The 21772-nt window shown below is 43.2% G+C and overlaps 1 protein-coding gene across 1 annotated transcript; it reads left to right on the top strand.

Moving 5' to 3' along the window:
- The first annotated feature begins 9377 nt into the window (after positions 1-9377).
- LOC125520449 (putative disease resistance protein At1g50180) lies at positions 9378-13185 on the top strand. The gene is made up of 3 exons (XM_048685376.1): positions 9378-11047; positions 11167-12229; positions 12608-13185. Exons 1-2 carry the CDS (start codon positions 9475-9477, stop codon positions 12108-12110), a joined length of 2517 nt encoding a protein of 838 aa, XP_048541333.1. The 5' UTR covers positions 9378-9474; the 3' UTR covers positions 12111-12229; positions 12608-13185.
- The last annotated feature ends 8587 nt before the right edge of the window (positions 13186-21772 follow it).

Below are 21772 nucleotides of genomic sequence, written 5' to 3'. Positions count from 1 at the left end.
GTTGAACCTATTTGCTTATTTATTAAAGTTGACCGTATGCATCGTTCTGATACAGAGGTCCGGGAGTCCCCCTTTTGGAAAAAAAATGTGAACCAACTGGACTAGAGCCTTCCTTGAACCTCATGAGCGAGAAGTTAAGAGAGAAGACAAGGACGGGGATGCCACGGACGAGATTGGGCTCGACCGCCAGAGGTGGGATTATTTTCGCTGGCGGCGGGCACGGGGCGTGGCGTCTCCATGAGAAACACAAGACCATGAGGCATATATATATATATATATATATATACATATATATATATAGGATGGTAGTTTGGGACACCTAGGTGCTTGGGCACCTTACCTCGTAGCCGTTAGATGGTAAGTTGATGTATGACGTTTGTGTTGATATGGTAAATAATTAATGTGATTATATATGGCAGTAATTAATAAGTATGGTAAGCGTGCATGCATGCATGACAACCATTTATGTTTAAATTAATAGATAGTCATATATGGATTAAATCTTTCAAATTTTACGTTCAGGTATATACACATATATTTCTCATCAGAGTATGTACACATAAGTATATGCCGGTGCATGTATACATTAATTTAACGTTGGGGTATGTACATTTTTATGGGTATGTAGAGAAAAAAATAATGTCAAGGTATGTACGCATAAATTTTATGTTTTTTTGCAATTGCATAAATTTTATTTTGGGTTATGTATATTTGTGTGTATGTGCATATAAATTTCACACAGGGATAAGTATATTTATGAGTATCTACACATAAATTTCACGTTGGGTATATATATTTACGAATATGTACACGTAAATTTTAAGACAAGGTATGTACAGTTATGGGTATGTACACATAAATTTCAAGTCAGGGTATTTTTTTTTGCGGGGCAAGTCAGGGTACGTACATATAAATTTCACATCGGGGTATGTACATGATATGTAAAAAGATTTCATGTCGGAGTATGCATATTTTTGTATATACATTTTTTTGTGAGGGCTTGAGTACGCACTAAAAAATATATTGGTTATCATCATACATTAATTATCATCTTGGGGTATGTTATGTTTGGGACGTATATTTCTTAGGTATATCAATTCGCTTATCGTGCATGGGTATATCATTTTTAGGTTTCTGTCATAGATGTATTATTATATGTGTATAAATTCTTTGTGTTAGGTATATGGGTACATAGGACAAATTCTTACTACATACATGAAAGTATTTTTTATTTTTAATAGCAAAAAAAGATGGATGCATCATATGTTTATGAGTATTGTATTCCGATAAAGAATACAAGGCAAAAGCAAGAAATTGTACGCAAGGTATTATAATGCATATATTATAAATAAAGATTTAAAAGAAACTAGGATGTCATATCATATATGGAAATAAATGGTATGCTATTATAATGACGTGCATTTTGTGACAGGTATGTCATGCACCAATATTTGGAAAGAGATCAATCGCATGGGGCATTAATTGCATGGTGCTTAGGTGCCTGGGCACCTAGGAGCCCCAAACAATTTACCTATATATATGTGCACATAAATATTGCTTGTTGTGAGCAATAAGTAAGATTCGTGTTACCAGTGTCGTGGTCGCTACGAGTAAGAGCGCGTTCGCTTGACTTGTACGGGTTCCTGAACGGTTTCTCAGCCGGTTTGGCCTTCTAAAACGTTCCAAGATGGTTTTTACCCTGTTTTGGGAACCTAGGTTCCTGAACCTTAAGCTCAAAAAAAAAAGGTTCCTGAACCTTCCACTCCTGTTTTTTCAATTTTCTTTTTCATTTTTTCTTTGTATTTTTTCTCTAGAAAATGGTCGAAATCTTCAAATTCTGGCCAAACTTTCATAAATTGTTCGCTTTGTAAAAATAATTAGAATTTCAAAAAATGTTCAGAATTTTTGAAAATGTTCACGTCTTTCAAAAAATTGTTTGGAATTTTCAAAGTTTGTTAAAAAAATTCAAACATTAGTCATGGACATCATTTTCAAATCCTTGAACATTTTTTCAAATCTGGGAACAATTGTTTGAATTAACCTACATTTTTCAAATGCACAATTTATTTTGAATCCATGAACAGTTTTTCAAATGCATGAACAAATATTGAATTTATGAACATTTTTTGAATTCACACACATTTTCTGAACTCACGAATATTTTTTGAAATTCCCAAATATATTAACAATTTTTGAAATTGGTAACATTTTTTTGAATTTGCTAATTGTTTTTAATATAGTGAACATTTGTTTGATTTAGCGAACATTTTTTATATTCAGGAATTTTTTTATTTTGAAAATATGTTTGGAATTTTTGTGACATTTTTTGGAATTAGAAACCGACCTAGGTGGAAAAATGACCTAAGTTAAAAAAAACACCTAGAAAAAAAAGGTGAAAAAACAGTGCTGCTGGTCCACCCATTAGCGGAAGACTTCCAATAGAGACGCCGCCAACGCAAGCGGTACGGTCGTGCTCGCTAGTCGCTACGAGTGAGGCATATCATCGCCCATATATGCAAGCCATGCCATGCATACATGGAGGGGCAACTTTGGGGCGTTTCGTGTTTGACGCTCAGTGTGTCCAAATGTCGCGGAACGCACAGCAAAACCTAGTTAACGACCATAGTGGGCAGGCCCCATTAGCCACAGCACCGAGAGTTCCGGCTTTGCGAAGCTTTCAGACGGTTCCTGTTTGATTTTTATTGGCTTTAGTAACCTTCTAAAGGTTCTGGTCCGGTTTTTTCTTTTACTGGGTTTTTCCTTTCTTTAAAAAAATCAGAATTTTCAAATATATTTTGGAATTTAAATAATATACAAGTTCACTTTTTAAAAAAATTGTTAGTAATTTTTTTATCAAATGTTCATATTTTTCGGAAAAATAAATACAAAGTTCAAATAAACGTTCGGCTATTTAAAAAAATGTTCACGTTTTCAAAGAACTTCTCAGATTATCAAAAAAGTTCCTCAATTTTTCAAAAAAGAAAAGGTCACATTGTTTTGTTAAAACAAGTTCTTTAAAAAAATCAGGTATGTGTCATGCATGATGCGTAATTAAAGGGTGGGAATCATATACTTGAGTGGGATGGTTAGCATTAAACGAGAACTGAGGCCTGTCATGCATGATGTGTAATTAAAGGGTCGGGATCATATACTTGAGTGGACTGGTTAGTCTGGACGAGCTGTACTTCTCTGGCTTGGTGTGGCCGTGTGGGATGTGTGTCTTGGATTTTGTCCCTCTTCTCTTCCAAATTTCTTTTGAAGCACGTACATGATGTTGGTTTTATAGTGGAATCATGGCCACGATCACACTATATTAACAGCTGAAATTCATTACATGGACTATCTAAGTCAAACTGCATTTCATCAGTATTTGCTCGGGCAAAAATAAATTACGACCAGTTTTTTCTCAAGCAAAAGATTTTTCAAGTCAATTGCAACACAGGCACAACATTCTGACTTGCTTCAGCAATTGAGATCTCAATTATGTACACTTGAGAAGAAACCCAAAAAGATGACAACTTATTTCATGGAGGAGCCGATGGCTTCATGAGATCAGAAACATCACCGTGCTAAGTGGTAGGTGAGCAATAGCTCTAAGAGAGTGGCGATCCACACTAGGTTCAGTTATGCCCCTTCTTTCTACATGTGATGCAACGCTATATTTTTTTTTGAAACGGAGGCAAAAGATTTGCCTCATCGATTAATTAAGAAGAAGAGAATTGCCCAGTTAATTAACGGAAAACCGGGCGAAAACCGATACAAATAGACCACATGCGGACTACTCGCTAAAAAAGAAACTCCAAAACCCATGGTCAATCGGACAAACACACATAACACGCAACAACCACAATCCCTCGCACTTCTTCGTCGCAAAGAAACACCCAACAAAATCAAGCTTGAAGACAACGGATACCACCGACTCCACTGAGATGAGCCAATCGGAGATGGTGGTCGAAGAGACTGAATATCATTCATCAAGCAGCCGCGGACGCCTTACTAAGGGCGCCACTCCTTTTGCCTATGCTCCTGAGAGCCTTCTTCACCTTCTTGATTTTGCCCGTAGAAGCCTCCTCCGCTAGGAGGCAAGCAATCTCCTTGCCAGACCCAGGGCTAGCTGCCTCCAAGGAGGTGAGCAAGCGGCAAAGCTTTTTCTTAAAGACCACCTCATCAATACGTGCCAACATACCTTCACGGTCAAAGACGGGCGACCGGATGGACTTCAGCGCCTCAGAATGAGATGCCAAAGCACCTACCTCATCATCGTTAGCACCCTCAGACGCCACCTTGTCCCTTACAGACACCACCGCAAGAACATCATCAGTCATGGGTGCCATCGACACGATGGACTCTGGCACCTCGAGTTGCCCACATGGCAGAGGCGAACCCTGTAGTCCCGCCTCGAAATTAGGTGCCAAAGCACCTACCTCATCAACCTCGTCACCCACAGACATCACCTGCCCCATCTCCTTCGGAAGCACCATCGAAAGAGGTGAAGTGGGCTCGTCACAACGATCTTGGAGCTCGGGCATAATATGTAGCACTGGAGTCACGACCTCGCCGATGACTGCACTCCCAGAGGCAGTCAGCAGAACAGGCCTCGACGACGGACGTGATGTAGCACGAGGGGAGAAATGTCCATAGAGGCTTGCTTCCTCCCCAACTGAAGACCCAATCTGAGGCTCAGGCATCAAAGGCATAACTGGCACAACCTCCAGTTTGGCGAGTGTGGCATCCGCTCTCCCCAAAACACTCCCAACTCGTGCAAGGCAATCGCGAAGCTCAGTGCGAAGCAACTCAGTCTCCTCCACCAACCCGGCTTGCACAGACAAGACAGACTGGAAATCGCGAAGCTCAGTGCGAAGCAACTCAGTCTCCTCCACCAACCCGGCTTGCACAGACAAGACAGACTGGAACCGCACATCTGTGACTTCATTGGTGGGTGCAGGCGATGGAGCAGGACATTGGTGCGGCGATGTTTGGTGAACATGCTTCTTTGCATGGCAGAAGCGGGCGATGTGACCGGATCAAAGGCAGTCCGTGCATCGGATGGGATCCCTGCAGGAGTGTGCGCGGTGACCTCGACAGAGGCATCGGAAACATCTGTCTCTCAGCCACGCCGGAGGCGGACGCCGCACATTGACAGCAGGGTGACGGAAAGCAGCAGGAGTCGAGCGACGCCCTCTCGAGACGAGCTGCCAGCCTCCCAACTCATTCCCGCGTGGAGCGGGACACACAGAAACTGTCGACGCCATCTCCCGGATGAAACATCCTCGCCAATCTTCCCAACCTGAACGGACCGGAGACGCCTCCACGACGAGCCCGTCGCGCGCAACAGCGGCGTGCGGAGCTGAAGCAACGCATGCCATTGAGGCAGCCTGCGGTGCGTGCGGTGCCAACTCCTCGGCATGCCCCACCGGAGAGGCTGACACAACGGGCCTCGGGGGGCTGCCAGCTCCGGATAGACCGCCACCAGCGGTCGGGGCGGCCTTACGGGAGGCAAGAACAGCCATGGCGAGCTTGGCGGCGGCGGTAGCCGTGGTGGGTGACGGAGCCGCAGCTGACGACGCGGACGGCGCCTCGGTCCTGGAGAACTTGCAAGGGGCAAGATGTCCCCGCACAGCCGGGTCGGCCTTTCGGGAGGCGAGGATGGCCGCGGCGACACCGTCCGCAGAGGGCAGCGGCAGACGGATGGAGGCGGCTGTCATCGACGGAACGCTGGCAGCGCTTGCACGATGAGCCGGAGAGGCCAGGGCGTCCGCCGTCGACGGAGTGCTGGTGGCGCTGGCTGGAGGAGCCAGAGAGGCCGGGGCGGCCTCCGTCGTTGGAGCCGACGGAGCGCCGGCCGGAGGTGCCAGAGAAGCCAGGGCGGCCGCCGACGAACAAGTGTGGGGAGCCATCTACGGCGGCCAAACAGGGAGAGAAACTGGAGTAGAGGAGAGAACGCGCGACGAGAGAACGCTATATGGATTTGGCAAGCCATTATTGAAACCACTTTTCTTATCTAAATTTGATGATGGGGCAGTGTCTCCACTCCCAGTGGAGGAGCAATTAACCTCCAACTTTAGTCAATTAACCTCACACATAGGAGCATACTTCAACGACTACTTGCGTTTAAGCTAATATGGTTGTACACTACTACCGTCTACCGACCGGTCAGTACAGTACAACAAAATTCCTTTCTTAATACAAGATGTTTATTTGTTTGTGGTTTAACAAGTCCCTGACTGGTTTAAGTGTCAAAGTCACTGACTGGTTTAACAAGTCCCAACGTGCTTACGTTTTAGCCATCAGAAAAGATGGACAGACAATGTTGCGGTGCCTCTTATACTCTTCGCCGGAGTCATGACCATCATCATTGATCGGTGCACTATCTCCGAACTCATATTGGGGATACTCATTGGCTTCCACTTCAATTTTATGCTCAACAGTAGGCGGAACACTACTAATCAGACTCACATCATCTACTAAGGTTTGGTATAAGTCAACATGAAAGAGAGGAGCCTTGACCACCTTAGTTGCAAAGACTTCGAGTGACTTGACTGCCGAGGATGCAACAACCTCCTTATATGCAACCCAATGCAAATTGGACTTGATAGGCATTGTCTTCATTCGACACTTGTGTGCTGACCCAATATCAAATCTTCCTACTAATTCAACTTGGTCACTTGCATCCATCCACTTTAATCTTACCCGTGTTTCTTCCACAACCTCTTCATAACTAGGAGTCTCAAGAAATATCAACACTTCCTCATACTTGTCAACAATATCCACATTCATGAATGCCTCTTTGTCAACATAATGAATATTCACAATCTTGTCCATCTAAAAAAGGGAAACATAAGTATAAGAAATCTACAATGCTAAATATACCACATTGCTAACAAAAACCACTAATCCTAACCCTAAATCTTAACATTAGGCATAACCCTAACCCTAAATCTTAACATTAGGCATAACCCAAACAATAAGGTATGCTCACCAACATCACAATGCAACACTATTGGAACAACAATACTCAAGAACATCACATTATAGATCCATGTTCAAAATTAGGGTTAGGAACCACAAGAACAAAATAATCCAAATAGACAAATCCAACCAAGAAAAAATTGTGAGATGAAGGAGGTTACCTCAACGAACGGAAATGACACAGGATCCACGGACCAACCCAATCGATTTGCAAGGATTTGAGAGGGGCTAAGCGAGGGACACAAAGGGTGAAAAGGGCAAAAGTTCGGGATAAGCCAATGGGGGAGAAAGGAGTGAGTGGTGAGTGATGGGTGAAAGCCCCACGACCATCTAAAATATCTACACCAGAAACGCCGCAACGTTAGCTGCCTCGGCATTTCCGTCCCGGCACGTCAGCAAGCAATGCGTTCTCGGCCTGGTGGTGGGCTAGGAAAGAAACATCAGCTAGCTCGGCGTTTGAATGTTGATCAGAAATGCCGCGGGCCCTGGCTTTTCTAAAAGGGTCAAATCGTGAAATACTTTCATGTCAGGTTCAGTTTGCGATGAAAAACGCTGACAAGGTCAGAACAGTGATTTCGGCCTCCGCGCGCGCCCTGCCACATCAGCGGTACTCACCCGCTGGCGCCCTGTCGGCCCGCGCGTCGAGGCCGCAGCCGTGCTCTCCCGCGCGACCACGCCCTGCCGCTCACTGGTGCGCGGCCGCCTTGCTCGCGCCTTACCGCTCGCCGTATTTGGGCCCGGCTCCTCGCGGTGCTCATGGAGGAGGACCCTTGACGCTCACTCGCGTCCTGTGCCACCTTCGTGGAGGAGGAGGCCGGCAAGGAGATGCGGTGGACGGCTTCAGCAGTCTGGCTCACAGACATCCCAAGGTGTTTGTACTAGACCACTGACATCCAAGAGACAAGATTTAAAGGAAAAACATACGCTGCTACCCAGTGAGTTTTTTTTAACTTTGGGCAGCCTCTTCACGGCACCTGCATCATAAACAAACATAGCATAACTACATCACAATGAATTTCGAGAAAAGCCATAAGGTTTCACAAAATTATAGGAAGTTTTAGAATAAGAAGGAACCATGTATAATCAATCTGACATAGATTTAGCTAAAGCGTTTCAACAGAAATTGATCAAAAATTGAAATCCATTCGTATATGTATGTAATCTGAACAGAATGCAGCTTATGCATGCTCTGAGAAAATGCAGCCTGAACACCTCGGAATCACTACTGCTGATGGTAACATCCGTAACAGGATCCCTTGATAGTGCAAGTCTATCACGAACGGTTGCATCAAGTGAGGTTTCTTTCGGTCGTTCCTTGAAACGTTCCAGCAAAACAACACCTAGAAAGCACAAGCATAAGCATGCTGTTCAGAAAAGAGATTACTGCACCATGCATGTGCCGGAAGATAATGAGCAAATTAAAGGCCAGTATTCAGAAGGAGCAAATGCTACAACATCCACGCACTGATGCAGATGAGGTAAGACTTGCAATAGTATCTCTGGATCAGCAAAACTGTCCTCTTCTATGAATTCATAATTTTCCTTGAAATCCGGTCCCCTTGGGCGCACAAATTCAGAGCGCTGTGAATCTGTGATACCCCTATGACATGTTTATAATGGTACACAAACCAAACCAACAAAGACGTACTAGAGACTAGTGGCTTTACTAGCAGATAATACTACGTAGCTTAGTTGGGCACTTTGCATTGAGCAAGTAACCAGCAGCATTATTTCAGGTAGTGCCGAAAGCAAGCATTCTACCAGCACATTATAGGTAAGGATTCAGCAAAGAATCCATCATGCCGTGGCAGCTTCCACCGATGGAGGAAGATGAGAGTAGGAGGATGTGCGGTGGTGCAATAGCGGCAGTATTTCAGGTAGTGCCGAGAGCAAGCATGGTGCACAGATCGAATTAACGTGTCGTCGAGGTGAGGGTTAGCATCTTCAGGCTGACGAGCAAATCAAGCGGAGGGGGAGAAATTAGGAGGAGAGTCGCGAGCCAGCGCGACTCCTCGGTGCTGCTCTCTGCGGCCGCCGCTCCATGGGAAAAGAGGAGAGGAGAAGGGAGGGGAGACGAGAAAGGACGCGCCTATTATTTGGGGGCTTTGGTGTGTACTCGAGGCCCAATCTGCGTCGCTCCCACGAGACCTGGGAAAGGCTGCTGCATGCAGATGGGATCAAGTGATGCTAAAACTGCAACTCAAGCAAAGGTGCGGGGAGCTTCTTTGCTTTATACCTTGCTTTCATGTCAAAGCAAAGGTAAAGAACCTCTAGCCCTCCCCGGAAGCACACCATATTCTTTCCTTCATTTCCATCATCACCTATACATGAGCTGAGCTGAGCTGAATCTGCTCTGCTATATATACAACCAAGCTCAAAGCAACAAGAAATACAAAGCCAGATGCCATCAAATCGCTCCTGGTCAGCCACACCTGCATAATTTCTTCCACCCATTCATCCCACGTCAAGCATTCCATCTCTGAGAGCGAGAGCCCGGAGAAACTAATGGCCGAGTCGGCCATTGGCTCCGTGCTTGGCAACATGAGCACCCTTGCGGTCCAAGAGACCACATTCCTATGCGGCGTCAACCTTGAAGTGGGATTCTTGAAGGATGAGCTGAAGCGGCTAAAGAGCTACCTTAAATCCGCCGACGCCAAAAGGAGAACAGGAGATGAGCTTGTGGCTACCTGGGTCAGCCAGATCAGGGATGCGGCATATGAGGCCGAGAATGCCATTGAAGCGGCCGACTACATGGAGAAGAGAAACAGGCTCAAGAAGGGCTTCATGGGTGCCATATCGAGGTATGCTTGCTTGCCAAGTGACCTGATTACACTTCACACAATTGGTGCTGAAATACAGCATGTAAAAAGGAAGATCAGTGAGATATTTGATAGTGCAAACCGTTTGAAAATCAATTTGGATACTAGTGATGTAGAAATGGTTAATATTGAGGATGAGTATCCACAAGATTATGGTATTATGCACCAAAATTTTGAAGATATTGACCTTGTTGGTTTTGGGGACGAGTACAAGGAAATAGTTGGCAAGTTAGTTGACAAAAAAGAGAACATAACTCTTAGTGTTGTCTCCATAGTTGCCATGGGTGGGGCGGGGAAAACAACACTCGCTAGAAAAGTATACACTTCATCTAGTGTCAAACAACACTTTGAGGCAACATCTTGGGTCACTGTATGTCAAAAATTCAAGGGCATTGATTTACTAAAGGATATTATGAAACAAATTATGGGGGCCAGAGATGAGTCAATTGCTAAGATGAATGAGTATGAGGTGGGAAAGGAGATCCATGATTTTCTATTGCAAAAAAGATACTTGGTAGTTCTTGATGATGTGTGGGAAACCGACACATGGGACCAGATAAATAAAAGGGTTGAAGCTTTTCCAGATGCAACTAATGGTAGTAGAGTACTATTAACCACTCGGAAGGAAGATGTTGCAAATCATGTCCAAATGCCAACCTATGTTCATCATTTGAAGAAGTTAGATGAAGAGAAAAGTTGGGAACTATTTAGTTGCAAAGCTTTACCATCATACAAAAGGTCTGTCATACGTGATGTGGACGAGTTTGAAAAACTTGGGAGAAAGCTTGCAAAGAAATGTGATGGATTGCCACTTGCACTTGCAATTTTGGGGGGTTATCTATCAAAAAATCTAAATGCACAAATATGGTCTGATATACTCTCTGATTGGCCATCAACCAAGAATGGACAGATGATGCGGGACATACTGGCTCGCAGTTACAAGGACCTGCCAAATCATTATTTAAGAGCTTGTTTTCTCTATCTTGCTGCTTTTCCCGAAGACTACATAATATCTGTGTCGGATCTTATTGAATTATGGATAGCAGAAAACTTTGTTCCACATACACCAAAGCATATACTAGAAGAAACAGCACGGAATTATGTGACCGAGTTGGCTCAGAGAAGCTTGGTACAAGTTGTTGACAGAAGTAGGGCACATGGATGGATAGAGAGAATAAGAATTCATGATATCTTACACAACTGGTGCATAGAAGAGGCAAGACAAGATGGTTTTCTTGATGGCATCGACAAAACTGCAGGTCAGGTTTCGTCTCCTGGTCTCTTCGTATTAATTGATTCCATTTTTGAATTTACTATATGTCCTTGTAAGGGGCTAGCCTTTTCTCTGACATGTAATGCACTCTAAAAACAATTGCAGGCCAAGCTGGTGCATCATCATCATCTGATAACTTGATGTCTTATCGTTTTAGTTTTCAAACTTTGAGTGATCAGATTTTACCTGCAACGCCTAATGTCCGAAGTCTGCTTGGCTTTCAGCTTGTATCAGTGTCCCTTCCTAAGCTCAGATTCCTGAGAGTTCTTTGCATTGAATATTCAACACTAGAAGATTTCTCCAGCATAATTGGTCGGTGCATTCACCTAAGAATTCTTAGGTTGAGATATTGTAAAGGTGTGGTGCTCCCTTCTTCAGTTGGAAAACTCCTTTACTTGCAGACTATAGAACTAAAGAACTGGGCATCGGACTCACAAGTACCAAACTCGCTCTGGGATATCCCTACTCTAAGGCATGTTTCCCTTCGCAATTGGTTTTCTTCTCCACCGCCACCTGCAAGGAGTGTGCGACTGCAGCCGAAAGAGCTACAGAGCCTTGTGTTGGAACTTGATCCGGTTGGCACTGATTTCCGCTGGCATGACATGATGATTTTCTTGGGCCAGCTAAATCAACTAACAACCTTGTCCTTGTCGATGCACCCCAATATACCAGCGGATGTGCTCAACATATTTGCAAACATGCGTCACCTGGTTGATATTTATCTCTACAAATTTGATGTACTCGATAAGCTGCCTGCTGAGTTCCCACAAAGCGTACGTCGTCTTGTTCTATGTGCTGATGTCATAAAACAAGACCTGATGCTGATTCTGGAGAAACTCCCCTGTCTTGTGGTGTTGGAGTTGTGGGGGTACAAAGGCCGGACCATGTGCTGCTCTTCCCAAGGGTTTCCTCAGCTGCAAGAGTTAAAACTTGTTAATTTTTCCATGGAGTGGAGGATGGAGGTCGGGGCAATGCCAAGGCTCTCCCACCTGGCACTTATGTGGTGCACAAAAATGAGCAAGCTCCCTGATGGGCTGCTGCAAAAATGAGCAAGCTCCCTGATGGGCTGCTGCACCTTCCGTCCCTCAGTCACCTGAAACTGGGCTTTATGGACAAGATTACTGAAGATGACAGCACACTAAAGCAGCTGCGGCGGAAAGGATGCGAGGTACAGTACATACGTAGGCAGCTTAAGCTTAATTAATTTGCCCATCGGTCGATCTTGTTCCCCTTGCAATTTCTTTGCTATCTGTATCTATATCTATGCATGTCTATTTGTCCACACGTTAATTAGTTCCAAAGATTAAGCTGGTTGATCGAGATGCCATATTCGTTCCTCCATTCAACCCTTGTGGCATGTTCACTAACGATCCCAATTAATCTTTATATGCTGCTGCACCGTAGCAATCAATACTAGTGAGTAGTATTTGTTTTGTTCGGATGAGTTAATGCTCGTCAGTTTCAGGATCAACTTCACTGCTTCCGTACGCTCAACTGAGAAAACTAAGATGTTTTTCTTATGACAGCTTCTTTTATGTTTGAGCAGGTGGAGGAGATATAGAGAAATCCGGCGCTATGTGGTCCGTTCCTGGAATTCTCCCCTCGAATCCATCTCTCCATCCTCCCATCTCTCCTCCGTCGACGGTCTCTCTCTCTTAAAAAAAAAAAAGGCGCAGCCGCCCCTCCTTGGCCTCTCTGCCCCAAATCCCCAATGGCCCCTCCCGATGCCAATCTCGTCGCCTCCCCGTTCTCCGGTGCCGTCGCCGGCTGCCTCTCCCCCGAGCTCAAGGCTGGCCTACGTCAAACTACAAGACTAGCTCCGCACGGGAGGGTGGCCAACGACGCCTCTTCCCCTGGCGGCAGCGATGGTGCTGATCCTCCAAGAGGTCTGATTGCATTTACTTTCTTTCGTGTACAAAAGTGTCAGTGCATTTTCAGTGCAAAATGTACATACAGTCCAAAAACTAGATTGTATCCCTTGTACAGAGCATGCATGTTTTACTTGCTCATTAGAAATCCATATGTATTGATAATCAAGTTTATTTCTGATGCATCAAGTTTATTTCTGAAAGATTCCGGAGTGCGGTTGTTGATACACGAACCTGTTAGAATGTTCATCAGTGGCCGTTCGTCCAAAATGGTCATGCTTGGCAATTTAAGCTTATTCTCCCCTTGTTACATCAAGCAATCTGTTTTAAAACTTCATGTATTCTTTTGTACTACGTTGATATATCCGTGTTTTGTATCCCGGTGTGCTCCGTGCGGCGAAGCGCGTATACCTTCTAGTAGTCCTACTAAGATCTTGACAAGGACAGACATATATTTCCAAATTTCTAAATGCAATGATTAATTCTCGTACTTCTAACTCACCAGTCCCGCTGCTTGCCCGGGTGTGACCACAGTTTGCTTGCGACGGATCAATTGATGTTAATTAGTGTCACAAGATCAATTTTCAGGCCTCGTGCTCAACAAAGTAATTTTCTTATGAGTGCTTTTTGCGCAAGTGTAAAGGGGATGATAGTTCAAGATCTTTACAAATATCTGTTCTTTGGTACAACCCCTAGACACTTTTTTCTATGGTACAACCCCCTAGACACTTCAACGGTTCAGATCGTCCCATACCCCTTCACCCAAAATCATAAAAAGGGTAGGATCGTCATTCCCCTCTCCCCCCGCCCCCGAGTCGTACACGCGCGGCCCGGCGACGTAGTCCCTCCCGCGGCATACACGGCCCTTTTTTTAAAAGAACATAGAGGGACGGGCTGGGGCGACTTACGCGGCGTCGGTGGGGGCGTACACGCACGCGACATCACCCGAGTACGCCGGCGTGACATGTGGAATCAAACCGCGTCGCCTGGTCAAACCGGTGCGCATCGCACGGTGAAAGCGTGTTGTGGCACCGAACGGCCGCCGCCCCGTCCTGTCGCCTGCCGCCTCGACTGCCACCCCGCCGCCCCATCTCGTCGCCTGCCGCCTTGCCTTCCGCCCTGCCGCCCCGTCCCGTCGCCTGCCGCCTCGCCTTCTGCCCCGCTGCCCTGTCCCATTGTCCCGTCCCGTCCCGAGGCACCGACATTAATGAGCAGTAATGTTGGCTGCCGGCTCGGCCGCCCACCTCCCGTCACCCGGACAGCTATAAGAAGCCACCGGCTTCCTCCGACGGTGGGCACCCGACCTCACACCCGAAGGCTTACATATTTTAATATTTAATATATGTAAGTTTCAAAACTTACTTTGCTCGAGCTGTCATCATGAGATGCATCAACGTGCCATTTGTCACTTTCATTGTCCATAATATTCCTATCATAGTCCATGTCGTCCACGTCCATCTGCGCACATTAAAAAAATACATGTAAGTGCTCATGCAGTAATTATGTCATTTCTTGTCCTACATATCTTAAAACATACCTGGAGTGCGCTTTCAGCAAATGAATAGTCTATATCCATATCATCATGATTATCATCATGTAGCTGCATGATGTAAAAAAAAACCATGTAAGTGTCTATGCGGTTGATCGTTTTTATGTTTGTATCAATGTTGATCACACTTACATTGTCATTATAAGATTCATCCAAACTCATGAAGTTCTCCTCAGCAGGTTCGTCCATATTCAATGACGAGGATCCGTTTGTCGTCGCCGTAATCATCGCCATCGTAATGGGTCTCCTCCTCCATCTATGCATGTATAAACAAATTCTAAGATCAATCGAACACCATGAAACATCATCCCTAAAATAATTAGTTCATCAATTGCAATATATCAAAATTATATTACGTGCACAGTGAAATTGAATAACACTACGTCGCACAAATTTATGCATTAAGCTAGCACCCACTTAATAAGTCCATAGATAAGAGTCAAACCGACCTCTTGCACGCCGGCGAGGATGACAGATGGATCCATTTCGTCCCGTGCCGAACGTGCTGACGGCGTGACAATGTTGGCTGACCGAGGCAGGAGTCCACGTCGTGAGGATGATGGCCAGTCGAGGCAGGCAGAGGCCGGGCACGAAGGCGGCGACGACGATTCACGGGTGGGCGGCGATCCAGGCGACGACAAAGGAACGCGGCGGCAGCAACGACGGACGCAAATAGGTTTTCGTCTGTGGGCGGCAGCAGAGCACGCGCGGCGTGTTGTTTGGGCAGCGACCGGGGCAACGTGGAGGGCGACGGCGACTGACTTGGCAAACGACTATGACCGCTAGGGTTTCGACGGCGACCGACGTATACTCCTGCATACGTGGATGAGATGCATACCTATTTATGGCCAGATAGTTCAGAACAACATCGAAAAACTTCTACCATGCAGATAGTAGAACAACCTCGGTAGCTTCTGGTCTCATATCTCTGAGACTCCACAACTACGATGTCAGACCTTGTATTTGATTAGCAGCCTAGAAACCTAGAGCCCACACCTAAGTTCATAAAAGAGAACACAACAAGTAAGAGCGCGTTAGCTTGAGTTGGACGTGTTCCTGAACAGTTTCTCAGCCGGTTGGGAACCTTCTAAAAAAGGTTCCGAGATGGTTTTTACCGGTTTTCGGAACCTAGGTTTCTGAAACTTTTTTTCCTGGTTTTTTTTCTTTTTCTATGTTTTCCTTTTCTTTTAATTTCCTTTTTTCTCTAAAACTAATAAAATTTTAAAAAATAGTCAAAATCTTCAAATTTTGTTCAAACTTTCATCAAATGCTCATTTTTTTCAAAAAGTGTTCATGTTTTTTTAAATGTTCCCACTTTAAAAAATGTTCACGTTTTCCAAAAAATATTGGTAATTTTCAAAAAAAATCACCATTCCAAATAATGTTCACAAATATTAAGAAACTTTCATGCACATTTTTCAAGTCTAAGAACAATTTTTAGAATTAATGAATATTTTTTAAATTCGCAAGCTTTCGTTGAATATGTAATATTTTTGACTTCTTGAATTATTTTTGAATTCACAAATATGTTCTGAACTCGCAAACATTTTTTAAAATCCCTTATTTTTTTGAAATTCAAACACTTTTTGAAAATTCTAATAAATTTTCAAATTGTGAAAATTATGTTTGAATTCATGAATAATTTTTAAATTTGGTGAACATTTTTTGAATTCAGGAACTTATATTTTTTTGTGAACGTTTTTGGAATTTTCGTGACATTTTTTTAATTAGAAACAGACCTAGGTAAAAAAACATGTAGGAAAAAAAAGCGGTGAAAAAAATTCGCGCTGGTGGGCCGCCCATTAGCGGAAGACTTCCAGCAGTTACGTGGGCGACGCGAGCCGTCGCAGTCACTACAAGCGACGCATATCATCGCCCATATATGCAAGCCATGCCATGCATTCAAGAAAATATGGTTTGCGACAGCACCAAATGTTCCGGCTTTGCGATCGCTATTTGATGCTCAGTGCGTCCAAATGTGCACAGGAAAACTGACCTAACGACCATAGTGGGCCGGCCAAGTTAGCCACAGCACAAGTGTTCCTGCTTGGCGAAGCTTTCAGAAGGTTCCTATTCGATTTTTACCGCTTTTGGTAACCTTCTAAAGGTTCTGGTCCAATTTTTTATGTTACTGATTTTCTCTTTCTTTTTCTTTTTACTTTTTTAAATGTTCATATTTTTCAAAAATTGTTTGAAATTTTTAAAAAATATTCATAACTTTTAGAAAATTTGCGTGTTCACATGTTTTTAATTTTTGTTGTATTTTTTAATAAAATGATGAACATTTTCAAAAAATGATCATGTTTTTCAAAATAATTTAAAAATTCAAATAAAAGATAAGATATTTTCGAAAATGTTGGCATTTTCGTATAAATGTTCTCAAAAATTCAAAAAATGTTCACGTTTCCAAAGAAGTTCTCAAATTTTCAAAAAATGGTTGCATTTAAAATAAAATGAAATTGACAGTAACCCAAGTCCCTACGGTGCCCGTCTCCCCCGAGGCACTACAGTACTCCCAGCACGTACGTACCCCTGAGTCGGAGGTGAGGTGGGAGCTGCGGAAGAGGAGGCGGTGCGGCGGTGGAGGAGGCCGGATGTGAGTTGGCGGAGGAGGAGGCGGCATGGCGGCGGCGAGATGGCTAGGGTAACAATCGAGCCGCAGCGCACACGTTTATTTATAAAACGGCCGGGGGAGATGAAGGTGAAGGGGCATGAGTATAAGCCGAGTGCTTTCTTTTGGGTACACGGTTTACATGTAAGTCGAGTATGCCATTAGACAACACTCGGTTTATAGCGCCCACCGTAAAGGAGCTGTCAAGTGAGGTGAGGATGGCCACGTGATAGGTGCTTTGCCGAGCCTCGGGTGTAAGCTGAATGTTTTTTGCGGAATATGCCGAGTTTTCTTTATAAGCCCAATGTTTTTTGAGATGTACTCATCTTACTCTGGTCCACGCCAAGGGCCTTGCGGTTGCCGTGTGTTTTTTTGCATGGTACTCGGCTTACACTGGGCTAAGCCGAGTACCCAAGAAATAGCACTTGGCTTATGCCCAAACACTAGGCAACGCGTGTTTTCGCCGTGGTGTTTACACTGCTAAAGTAACCCGAGTTACTGTTCTTGTGCATGTTGTAGTCGTGTTGTAATTGTTTGCATTTGCAACTAAGTGAGAATTAGCCCTCTTTAGTCTTGACTCAATGTAAACCGCGTGTAATACTGTTGTACAGTTAGTGTAAGTTGATCATTTGCATACGGCTATCAGCTTGCCATTGGCTATAAAATTTGAATAAAAACTAATTTATTTTCAGTCAAATGTCAAATAGACACTCTCAAGGGGGGATCTTGATGGAACCCAAACCAAGTCTGTCTCTGTCTCTGTTTTTTCGCTCCCCTTCTGTGACTGATCTGCTCCGGCGAGCTCTGGGTATCCCCTTCTGTCAATATGTTATTACTACTTGTACTAAACGGATCTTGGGATTCTCTTTTTAGGCAAAGACTTGCAGCTGGTTTTGATCTGTTCTTGGGGTTTGCATAGATCTAATGTAAGCTGGGTTCCACCCAAGCTAGAATCAAATCACATGTTTGCTTTCTTCAGGAATCGCCACAGCCCACAGGTCGTCTAAGCCATTTCTCTCGCAATAAAAAAAACTTGATGGGTTTTTTAGTTGATTAACATAACTTGACGGGTCCACACGAAAATGTAGCCTGCTTGTTGTTTTTTTTTTGCGGGGATAAATAAACTATAGCCTGCTTGTTGACATAGTTTATGAAGTGAAACAAGAGTTTACAGAGTTACATATAGACTAGTAGAGTAGTAGTACTAAAAACTTGCAAATAATTAAGTTCAGGATGAGAATGGTCAACTTTTTCATTTGCGTATGACCAGCAACCTACCCTACATTTCTAATAATGCGCAAATGAAACCAGATGCATGCATTTTTTCAATTACAGGCTGGACCATCGGCTGGCAAGACCGTACTACATGGAGGGCACTATGGCACATGCTCAGCTGAGCAATTAATGCAAATAGCAATACACTCGCCACCATGGATACCCGCCGCACCGCGGCTATCTGCATCAGCCGTCGCTGCTCCATTCGAACGCAGTCTCTTCTCCCTTATCCCTTTTCTCCTCTTCCTCAGTATAGGTTCTTTTGCAGGCAAAGACTTTGACTCATTCACAACTCACAGGTCATCTTAGCTGGGTTTGACCAATTATTGGTTCGTTTGGATCATATACAAGTTTATTGTATGGTGGGTTGTTGAAGCATCAACTCACATGCTTGCTTGCTAGCCCCAGCTACTTCCCACAAGTCGTCGAGCCATTCCTCTCAGGTCTTTCGAGCAATACACTGCCTTGTCAAATTACTTGATTTGTTAAGTTAATAACTATGGTCTACTTGGTTTTGATTGATGATAATGTCATTTATTTGTTGTTAAACTATGTCAGTGATTGATGCTATTATAATTTTTTCACTTCTGCTTCGGTACACCCCCCCTAAACACAAGGACGGCTTAGATTAGCCCATACCTTTTCATAAGTAGGGGCATGATAGCCATTTTTTATAAACTCTTCACGTATACGTTGTACTTTTTTTTTAAATCACGTATACGCTGTACATTAACGGACGTGCACCCCCTGCCGTGCTGGGCTGGCCCATTCAGCACATTCATCATTTCTTTTTTCTGAAACAGCAAAAAAAGGTGCTTGCTGCAGGTTTCGAACCTAGGGCCTTCAACAATTAGCACAGCCGCAATAACCAGCTAGGCCACCGGACCTCACGTGCTACGTAAGTTTTTTTATACTTAAAATACAATACTGGAAAAGCGCAACATTTTCTGGTTGTTTTTTCTTTTCTTTTTTTGTTTCTTAAATGCGTGAAGTTCTTATAATTCGTGATTTTTTTAATCGAAAATGACGAAAAAGTTTCAAATTCTTGAATTTTTCTTTCAAATCAGTGAACTTTGTCCCCCAAAATTGATCAGTTTTCTTCACAAATTCGTGAACTATTTCGCAAGTTGGCAATTTGTTTTTGAAAATTGTTGGTCTTTTTTATATATTGATGGACTTTGTTTCTAAATCAATGGATTTTTAAAAAATTTTGTTAATTTTTTTTCCAAATCAATGAACTTAATTTGAATTATTGATGAACTTTTTTCAAAATCAATAAAAGAAAAGAAAAACAAAATAATATAGAAACCCATGTAAAAACTGAAGAAAAAACCAGCCCGGTTGAAAAGGAAAACCACAGTCTTTCTTTTTAGCGTTATATTTGACGCACTACAAAAGATGGAAAAAGGAAATTTAGACCATGATCAACGGAGGTGTTCGAGTAGGCGAGATGGCTCCGTCTAAGAGCACGTCGTTTCCCGACATGCTTGAAATGGCCCAAAAAAATTTCATGCCTTGTATGACCAATTCAAGGCGCCATGCCAAGTTGTTTTGGTTTTCGACAAGTTTTGCATTTTCCGTAGTTTTCTCGGTAAAAAAAAATGCTTGATAATGGGCGGTCGTGTCGCAACTTGCATACGTTGTCAGAAATCGTACAAACCTGGCATGGATGACTGCCATGGTCATGCCCACCTGCTTGAAAAGGTTGGGGTCATTTTAAGAATCTCCAAAAGTAGACCATGTTTAATGAAGGGTGTACGGGTTGGCTAGAAGGCTCTACCTGAGAGTGTGTTGTTTCTCAACATCCTTCGAAAGGCCTAATTTTTTCCACCTCCTTCTATGATCAAATCATGGCACCATGTCAAGTTGTTTAAGTTTTCTACAATTCTTTCGTTTTCTAGAGTTCTCTCGATGAAAACAAGCTGATAAATGGCCGGACGTGATACAACATGCATACGTTGTGGGAAATTCATTCAAACCCGGGATGGATGCCTACCATGGGCATGCCCGCCTACTGGAAAAGGTTGGGATGATTTCATGCATATTCAAAAATAGATCATGTTCAACAGAGGGTGTTCGGGTAGGCGAGAAGGGTCCATTTGAGAGCATGTTTTTGCGGCATCCATTAACTCACCCCAAATCTTTCCATGATCTTATATTACCGGTTAAACGCACCATGCCAAGTTGTTTTGGTTTCGACAAATTTGACTTTTCCGGGGTTCTCTCGGTTAAAAAAGGTAGATAAATGGCTGGACGTGTCGCAACTTGCATATTTTCTCGGAAATCATTCAAACCTGGCATGGATCCTTACCACAGGCATGCCCCTTGCCTGCAAAAGTTGGTGTCACTTAAAAAATGTTCAAAACTAGACCATGTTCAATGGAGGATGCACCCGGATGGGAATGACCATGGTAGGCAACCATGCTAGGTTAAACAATTTTCGACACCGTATGCAAGTTGCAACATGTTCGACCATTTTATCGGTCTTCTTCTACAAAGGAAACTCCAGAAAATGCAGAATTTGTCGAAAACCAAATGAACTTGGCATGGTGCCTTGAATTGCTCGTAAAAGGCCATGAAAAAAATCGGATCCATTTCTTCATCATTTTTGGTGGGGAAATTGGGGCCATTTCAAAGATGTTGAAAAATAAAGTGCTCTCAGATGAACCGTTCTAACCTTACCGAATAATCTCCGTTCAACATGGTGTTTTTTGGACATCCTTGAAATGAGCCCAACTAATAAATACAAAGGGATAAAATTGAAAACAGTAAGTGTTTTCTAAAACATTTAATAAATATTTTATTTTTTTTTAAATCACTAGTTTAAAAAGTTAGTTAAAACTTGTATTTTGGTATTCAAAAAAAGAGATAAATGAATTAAAAAAAATAAGAAATCAAATGAAAAAATAGAAAAGAAAATAAAACGCTTAGGCCTTGGCCCAACTAGGCGACGACATTGCTCTCGTCGGGCACGTGTTGGGCCGGTCCAAGAGCTCGCGGATTTGAAAAGTTCATCAATTGTTTTAAAAATATTCATGGATTTGAATATTTTCACAAAAATTCAAAACAAAGTTCACTATGAAATTTGCAAAAAAGTTTTCTCGGTCTTGGGAACCTCGGGTTCCCAGCCATTTTTTTCCTGTTTTGGGACCTTCTCAAAGGTCGTGAACCGTGTTTTTCTTTTTCTTTTTCTTTTTATCTTCTCTCCTGTTTATTTTTTTGTCTTCTTTGACTTTTCGTTTATTTTTTAAAAACTGTTCGTATTTTGACATTCTGAGCATGTTTGAAAGGCATGGACATTTGTTTTGAAATTTATGTACAAATTTAAAAAATACAAATATTACTATTTTATGAACAAAACAGGAAAACTAGATACCCTAAAGAAAACCGTGCAAAAAAAAGAGAGAC

Source organism: Triticum urartu, chromosome 7 (genome assembly GCF_003073215.2).
Source record: "Triticum urartu cultivar G1812 chromosome 7, Tu2.1, whole genome shotgun sequence".
NCBI classification, from domain to species: domain Eukaryota; kingdom Viridiplantae; phylum Streptophyta; class Magnoliopsida; order Poales; family Poaceae; genus Triticum; species Triticum urartu.
The sequence above is the reverse complement of the archived record's forward strand: the minus strand, read 5'-3'. Positions and strand labels throughout refer to the sequence as shown.

Coding starts and splice junctions, on each gene's coding strand:
- LOC125520449 (XM_048685376.1), top strand. CDS start 9,475: ATGGCCGAGTCGGCCATTGGCTCCGTGCTTGGCAACATGAGCACCCTT. Junction 11,048..11,166: donor TGGCATCGACAAAACTGCAG/GTCAGGTTTCGT, acceptor AAACAATTGCAG/GCCAAGCTGGTGCATCATCA.